General features: G+C 54.7%; 1 protein-coding gene across 2 annotated transcripts; it reads left to right on the top strand.

The window, feature by feature from the left end:
• Positions 1–3,286: 3,286 nt before the first annotated feature.
• LOC124232853 (interleukin-32-like) lies at positions 3,287–6,847 on the top strand. Of its 2 annotated transcripts, XM_046649762.1 has the most exons (6): positions 3,287–3,465; positions 4,887–4,925; positions 5,078–5,137; positions 5,497–5,523; positions 5,698–5,757; positions 6,260–6,847. In XM_046649762.1, exons 1-6 carry the CDS (start codon positions 3,451–3,453, stop codon positions 6,596–6,598), a joined length of 540 nt encoding a protein of 179 aa, XP_046505718.1. In that variant the 5' UTR covers positions 3,287–3,450; the 3' UTR covers positions 6,599–6,847. The 2 variants fall into 2 exon arrangements, with proteins under 2 accessions (XP_046505718.1, XP_046505719.1); XM_046649763.1 differs by lacking the exon at positions 4,887–4,925.
• The last annotated feature ends 846 nt before the right edge of the window (positions 6,848–7,693 follow it).

The following is a 7,693-nucleotide window of genomic DNA, read 5'->3' as shown; positions in this document are numbered from 1 at the left end:
GCCTTTGACCAGCTTGTGACCTGAGAATGCTAAGCCACCAGACAACCAGCGGTCTGGGGCTCCATCAGGCTCTCTTCAGAGTGTAAGGAGAGCGAAACTCATTTACTTTAACACCCAGGGGGACAAGGAAAATGACTGGAGAGAAAGCCCTTCATTTCCTCTCAGCACTGAGGGACCTGGGATGAAGTTTGGTGGCAGGTACTGAGGGACTTGAATCGCTCTGCTTTGCTCATGAGGTTGAATCCAGAGTTGATGGGAGGCAAGTGAAGGGCCAGAAGGAGAGAGGGTGGGAGGAGGAAGCACAGAGAGGAACCCAAAAGTTATTCTTGGTTGGTGGTGGAGGAGCCCAGAGGAGAGGCGTCCGTGTGAAAGGTGAGGCTGCTTTCAGCGTGACATGGAAACTTCTCCTTCCCCAGCGTTTAAGAATTGATTACGTCTACTAGACAAAATTGCCGTGTCGAGTGGATTATTTTTGTTTTAAGAATGGTACAGTGTCATAATGAAAATTTGAAACTTTGTGCTTCCAAGGAAACCATTAATAAAGTGAAAAGACAACCCAAAGAATGGGGAAAAGTATTTGGAAATTATAATCTGATAAGGGACTCATATCGAGAATATATAAACTACTCTTACAACTTCATAATAAAAAGGCAACCTTATTTGAAAAAAGGCACAGGATCAGAGTATACGTTTCTCCAAGGAAGACATAAAAAAGGCCAATAAGCACATGAAAAGATGCTCAACATCTTTAGTCATGAGGGAAATGTAAATCAAAACCATAATAGGTACCACTTCACACCCATAGGATGGCTAGAATCAAAAAGACATAATAGTAAGTGCTGGTGAGGATGTGGAAAAATTGGAACTTTCATCCCCTGCTGCCATGAATGTAAAATGGTGTTGTCACTTTGGAATCAGTCTGGTGGTACCTCACAAAGTTGAACGCATAGTTACCATAAGGCCCAGCAATTCCACTCTTAGGTATATACTCAAGAAAAAACCATCTGTCTACACAAAAACTTGTATACGAATGTTCACAGCAGCATTACTCACAACAGCCGAGAGGGGGAAACGCCCAAAATGTCCATCAATAGGTGATGGATAAACAAAGTTTGGTCCATCCTTACAGTGAAATATTATTCAGCCACAAAACGAATGAAGCAATGACATGCACTACAACATGGATGAACCTTGAAAACTTTAGACTAAGGGAAAGAAGATGCACACAACGGATCCCGTGTGACTGTTTCCATTTATATGAAATGTCCAGAAGAGGAAAAGCCATAGACACAGAAAATAGATGAGTGGTTTCTTGGGCCAGGTGAGGGGTGGGGACGTGGGAGTTAAGGGATGATGACGGAAGGGTGCAGAATTTCTTTTTGAGGTGGTGAAAGTTTCTGAAATTGACTGTGGTGACGCCTGAACAGTGTGAGCTGATTGTACACTTTAAAGGGTGAATTGTGTTGTATGTGAATTATATCTCACAAAAGCTATTAAAAAATAAAAATACATTTCCCAGTGAAACACAAGGTGCCTTCAAATAAGAAAGGCCATATTTGACAAACCCACAGCTAATATCATTCTCAGCAGAGAAAAACTGAAAGCTATCCATTTAAGAACAGGAACAAGACGCCCACTTTCACCACTCTTGTTTAACATAGTATTGGAAGTCGTAGCCAGAGCAATTAGGCAAGAAAAAGAAACAAACAAGGTGCCTTCAGATGGTGGCCTTTCTGAGACACTCCTGGAGGGGCCAAGTGCCACATGGGGTCAGGGAAGCAGGATTGTGGAGAAGAAGCCCAGAAACACTGCTTGCAGCTGAAGCAGGAGCAGCTCCCTTCTTTCTCCCACCCTGGAATTCAAGGATGGCCCAGGGAAGGGTTTGGACTTCCTGGGTGTGGAAAGCAGGTTTCAGGCAATTGACTGGGCTCTGAAGGGGCAGGGAGACACGAGCTGGGGTCTAGTTAACCCAAGTGAGACTGTCACCAGGCAAGTGTGTTTGTAGGTCTGTCCCTCTGGGGCTCACACAGGTGGCCCCTCAGGGTCTTGGGTCCTTCTTCAGGATGTCAGGGGTTGAATTGTGTCCCCCAAATTCATATGCTGAAGTTCTAACCCCTAGTACCTCAGTGGGAGATTGGGTCTTTACGGAGGGAATGAAGTTAAAATGATGTCATTAGGGTGGGCCCTAAACCAATATGACTGGTGTCCTTATAAAAATGGGAAATCTGGACTCAGGCACGTATACAGGAAAATCGCCATGTGCACATCTACAGGCCTAGGAGAGATGCCTGGAACATATCCTTCTCCCTCGGCCCTGGGAAGGAACCAATTTTGCCAACACCTTGATTTGCACTTCCAGCCTCCAGAACTTGAGAGAAGAGATTTGTGTGTTTAACCACCCAATCTGTGGGTCTTTTCATAGCAGCCCTGGGACCCTAGCACAGAGGGCAGGACAATGGCTGTGCTGAACTGTGAGGGGCTTTGGTCCCAAGTAGGGTGTTAGGTAAGAGCTGCGAGGTGACCAGGTTGTGTGAGGCTAACCCTGTGGGGCTCACCGGAGCCTGGGGGGCTCCTGCAGAGGTGCTGCAGGATTGTGGGGCCCCGGGAGGCTCAGGAGAGCCTGGCCAACCAGGTCTACATGGTCAGCAAGGCTTCCTTCAGCCCCTCCTAAGGGCCTCATCCTGTCCCAGGGGCAGACAGGTATTGCTGTCAGCCGCCCCTGCTGGAGCCTGTGTGGTGGTTAGGTCTGGGGGGCCCACCTCAGGGGACTGCAGGTCCTGCCCTATCCTGAGCCAGGAGCTTCTCCAGAACCTTCTTTGGACATTGGAGATGAGCAGCTCTCCTTTCAGGGGACCTGGTTGGCATTCCCGGTACCTGGACCCCCACCCAGCTGACTTCATTCTCAGAAGCTCCAGGAGATTCCCAACCTGCTTTCCCAACCCTGGACGCTCCCCTCTGCTGCTTCCCTGTCTCCGGCTGATGGAGTGAGAGGAAGAGGCCCATTACTGGGCTCAGAGATTTGCACCCCAGCTCAGAGTGTGGAGGAGCCACTACCAGGGAGCTCCAGTGGAAAGGACATACCCTCCCCACCCAGGGCCCTCAGAGCTTGGTCTCCTTGTCTCTTCTTCCTTCTGTCTCTGTCACACACACACAGACACACACAGACACACACACACAGAGCCAGCCCTGCATCCTACCCCCTGGCAGGCTCTGCCCTCCTCCACCCTTCCTTCCTCTGCTCTTAAATTAGCTGCACCTCCCTCTGCACCACAAACCTCAGCTGTGGCTCTGTGCTGAGAGGCCCTTGGGGCAGTGAGTGACTCAGAGGAGGCCTAGGGAGGGAGCTGGACAAAGGGACTTTCCTGGGCGTGAGAGAGGCTGCTTCTCTGAAACACTTTTCCTCACAACTGTCCTCCCCGCAGGGCACAGCCCCTGGAATCCTGAGCTGCCATGGGCTACCCCAAGGTGAGTGAGAGCAGGTGACGTGGGGACAGTGGGCCCTGGAGTCCCATTTCTGCTGTGTGTCCCCGTCTCTCACCAATGCTGGCTCCCACCCACATTGATCCCTCCCCATGCACCTGGCTCTGTCCTGTTCTCCCTGGGCCATGGGGGCAGCTGCTGGGGAAGCAGGGGTCATGGGCAGCGATCTGAGCCCTCTTCAGGGTTCCAGTTTCCCATTGGCCCTGAAATTGGTTCATTGAATGCTCTGCTGTCACCAACCTGAGATTCTGAATAATTATTGACAAAGGGACCCACAGTTTCATTCTGCTCAGAGTCCTTCACTTTATGTAGCAGGTCCTGGCTGTGGGGCCAGAATCCCTGCCTGGGAGGTAAATTCTAGAGGGCAGCTCTGTGTGTGTGCTTGTGTGAGTGTGAGAAGAGGCGTGTGTGGGTGTGAGTGTAGGGGCACCAAGGAGCAATGAGTGTTATGGCACAAGGGTGTTAGTTTCGTGAGTAGACCTGACATGTGTGTGGGGAAAGCTGGTGAAGGGAGGGTGAGAAGAGTCTCCAGTCCCAGGAGACCCTTCACGCCCTGGAAACCTGGGGGCTGGGGGTGGGTGGTGCTTTCCGGGGAACTTTTCCAATTCCTCTCTGGTTCCTGGACCAGCAGCCCAGGACCTGCATCGGCCTCAGTGTCTATTCCTCCTTTTTGGGGTGCCCTCCCACCTCCCCCACCCTCCCTCACTGCCCACCCCAATCCTGAGGGTGACCAGATGCTCCTGTGCACTCTGGGCCTTGTGACAGTGGGGTCATCAGGGCCCAGGGGCCAGGCCCAGTTTAGGAGGGTGACTTGGGGAGCAGGTGGTTCCCACTGGCTGGCATGACACTTCCTTTGCCCTATTTCCTGTGACATGGGGCTGACAGGATGGCACCATTGCTGACTAAACTGTGCAGGCAGGTGCCCCACAAAGACATTTGCCCAGGGCCATGCACACACTGTTAGTGGCACTGATCACCCTGTGGTCCGCAAACCAGTGTGTTTAAAGCCAGATTGGGGCCACAGCATGAAGACTGGTAAGGATGTCTGTGGGGTACATCCTGCCTCTGTGGTGGAGACACGTGTCGGGTGGGAATGGATCTGGGCTGCTGGGGGCTTGCAGCGTCAGCGGTCAGGAGAGCAGCTGCCTGCAGGCACCACTGGGTCTCTGTGGCCGCCTCACAAAGGAATGGTCACTGCCAGTTCCTCTCTCGGCCACTCTCACACAGGACCACAGAGGGCTGTGTATGCGGGAACTGGGTTGACCCTGCCTGCTCCACAGCAATGTTGTTACTTGTGAGTGTATGTGCACGATGAGTGTGTGTGTGTGTGTGTCCATGTGAGTATGGATTATAGGCGTGGAGCTGGCTAGGTCACATGGATCTGAGTGTGACTGTTATCTCTACAGACGTCCAGAGAAGACAATGAACGTTGGAAGATCCTATTTGTAAGAGGCTCTTCCCCATGTATGGTGTGGGGTGGGAGGGGCGAGTGGGGACCTGGGGTCTGCTGTGTGAGGCTGAGAATGTTCTGGCCCACCTGCGACCCAGGAGGGAGAAGGGTCAGGACTCTTTGTCCAAACTCTGTCTCTCTTCACAGCACAACACTTTAGACCGATGGCTTGATGGTATCGAAGTTCAACCCCAAGGAGAGGGACAGGTGTGTCAGTGTGCTCCCACGCCTTGTTCCCGTAACCTGGGGGGTGGGGTGGTCACGATGACGATGAGGAGGAAGAACGTGCCACCTCAGGTTTGCTCATTCCCTACACTGGACAAAATGCACACCTGTGTGGCAGGTGAGTGCACAGGTGGGGGGGATGCAGAGGCCCAGGAGGCTGCAGGAGGTGTCCAAGTCTCTGGGCATAATGATGACAGAGCAGCGATGCCAACACATGGTCCTCAGGTACCTGGGCTGGACCCAGTTATGGGGTGGGGGTTGCTGGCGACAAACTGGGGCTTGGGGAGAAGATGAGGCGGAGGGCGGCTGGGGGATTGAAACCTCGTGGTTTTTTCCAACAGGTCGATTTATGCCTAGAAGACCTGGAGGTGAGTTTGGGCCTTGCCCCTCCCCCAAACCTTAGACCCCAGGAGCTGGGCTCGTCCAGGTTATGCGGTCGGGGCTCTCAGCTCCCTTGTGACTCACCTGGACCCCTGGGGACCACAGTGGGGACTGCAGACTTCAGGAGCAGGTCTGCAGCCTCTGTACCCTCCTGTCCCCAGGACAAATTGAGTGAAAACTTTCTTGACGCCGTGGAGGAGCACCATCGGAAGAACAACTCAGTGAGTTTGAGGCGCCTGTCTCAGCCCTCCTTTCTTCCCCTTCCTCCTGCTCTCTCTGGATGTTGGTGCTGCCATCTGTGTACACAGCCCCCCCCCCCCCCCCCCCCCCCGCCGAGCAGAAGGGGAGGGATGGCAGTCTGAGAGCTCAGGGGGTGGCAGGCTCTCTGGCACCAGCCTCCAGGCCTCCCAACCCAGCAAACAGTGGCCAGAGGCCTGCCCTCAGTTCCCTGTGAGATGAGCCGCGTGGGCCTGGTGCTGGGCTCCGAGGCCAGTCAGCCAACAAGCAGGCGCCGCCATCCTGGTTTATGCCACGGAGGGGACGTGAGGGGCTAAGCCTCTGGGAAAGTCCTTGTGTCTGTGGAGCTGTTGGCAGGAAAGTAGGCAGTTTCCATCTGTAGGCTTCTGTATCGCAAACTCAGAAAGGCTGTGAGGCCTCAGCCAGGGTCAGGCCATGGGGCTGCAGCCCCCCAAGGCGGGACCCTGAAGAGCCCCTATCCCCCAGGAATCTGCTCCTTTACTTCCTGACATGAAGTCCGAGTTACGTCGCAGAGCTCAGAAGTCCTCTGTCCCCAACCCTGAACCTGAGGGTCCAGGGATCCTGGAAGTTGAGGCTCCAGAGGCACCCGAGCCTGAAGAAAGCTTTTGGGTCAGAGCATGGAGGTCGTTCATGGGGATGCTACAGCGACTGAAGCAGAGGTTGCAGGCTGTACTGGCCTGGGTGCGAGAGAAGGTGGCTGCTGGCTGGCAGGCCCTTTGCAGTGTGGCCCAGTTCATTAATAGTCTGCTTGAGAGTTTCTGCTCCTATATGGCTGGGTTGTTTAGGTACCACATCCAGGTCTAGGGGGCCCCATGGGGTCCAGGAGGGGTAGCCACACCTTGCAGCCCTTTGACATCCCCCTTTTCACAGAGAACCTTCAGAAGTGACCTTTGCCACCTGCCTACCCTTGACCTGTCCTTGACCACCTCCCTCACCGCCTTGCTGTGCACAGCCTGGCCACCCTGCCCACCATGTACTTCCTGCTCAGGTTTCCTTCTGCAGGTCTGACTTGTGGCTGCAGCCCGTATGTCTTAATAAAGTTGTTGAACCAAATCGAGTGCCTGTCAGGATGCGAGGCAGGGGGCCCAGTGGTTACGGGGAGAGACCAGGTCTCAGAAGGACCTGGACTGGGGTCCCGGCTCTGGGGAGCAAGGACAGGCCATCTGACCTCTCTAATCTGTAATGGGGACTCTGCTCACAACTGGCCACAGGCGTGTGGTGGAGACGGGAAGATGTCAGGCTGGTGCTGTGCTCATCACAGGGCCTGATGCCCAGGAGCACTCACTCACTGCCCACTCCTGGGGCAGCAGGGGGCTCGGCCTGGGGGCTTTGGCCACCTCTGTTCCTCTCCTGACCTCCCTCTTCGGGTCTTCATCGCTCCAGCTGGGCTGGGGCCTCTGAAACTCCTTGGTCTTTGTCCCAAGGTCAGAGGCCCAGGAGCTGGGACAGAGGGGGAGGGAGGGGGCACCCAGAAGGAGGGCTGAGTAGGGCGGGGCAGGAGTCTGAACTCTGGCCTGTGGCCTTACCTGGACCTGCCAATGCAGAGACTGGGGGGAGCCAGGAGCAAGGGCTGGGGGCCAGCAGTACTCAGCATTTGTGAGGCCAGATGCCCCTCCCCCAGCTCCCCCTTCTCCCTGACCTCCTGCCTCAGGCAGATGCCCACAGAGCAGCTGTGCACTCAGGGTGGTTGGCAGGACCAGTCGCTACTGAGATGAGGTGAGGGCTGGTGCTGGGCCTGAACTGTGGAGGGTCCCAGGGCCTTGACGTGAGGGCAGAGCAGGGAGGGAGGAAGACATGGGCCTGGTGAGGAGGAGACATCCCAGCAGAGGGAAGCCTCCCTGATCTGGCCCAGGGCTAAGCCCACTGTCTGGGGAGGGGAGGGTGCAGGGTGGGAGGGCT

Source organism: Equus quagga, unplaced genomic scaffold (assembly GCF_021613505.1).
Source record: "Equus quagga isolate Etosha38 unplaced genomic scaffold, UCLA_HA_Equagga_1.0 132591_RagTag, whole genome shotgun sequence".
Taxonomy (NCBI): Eukaryota; Metazoa; Chordata; class Mammalia; order Perissodactyla; family Equidae; genus Equus; species Equus quagga.
The sequence above is the reverse complement of the archived record's forward strand: the minus strand, read 5'-3'. Positions and strand labels throughout refer to the sequence as shown.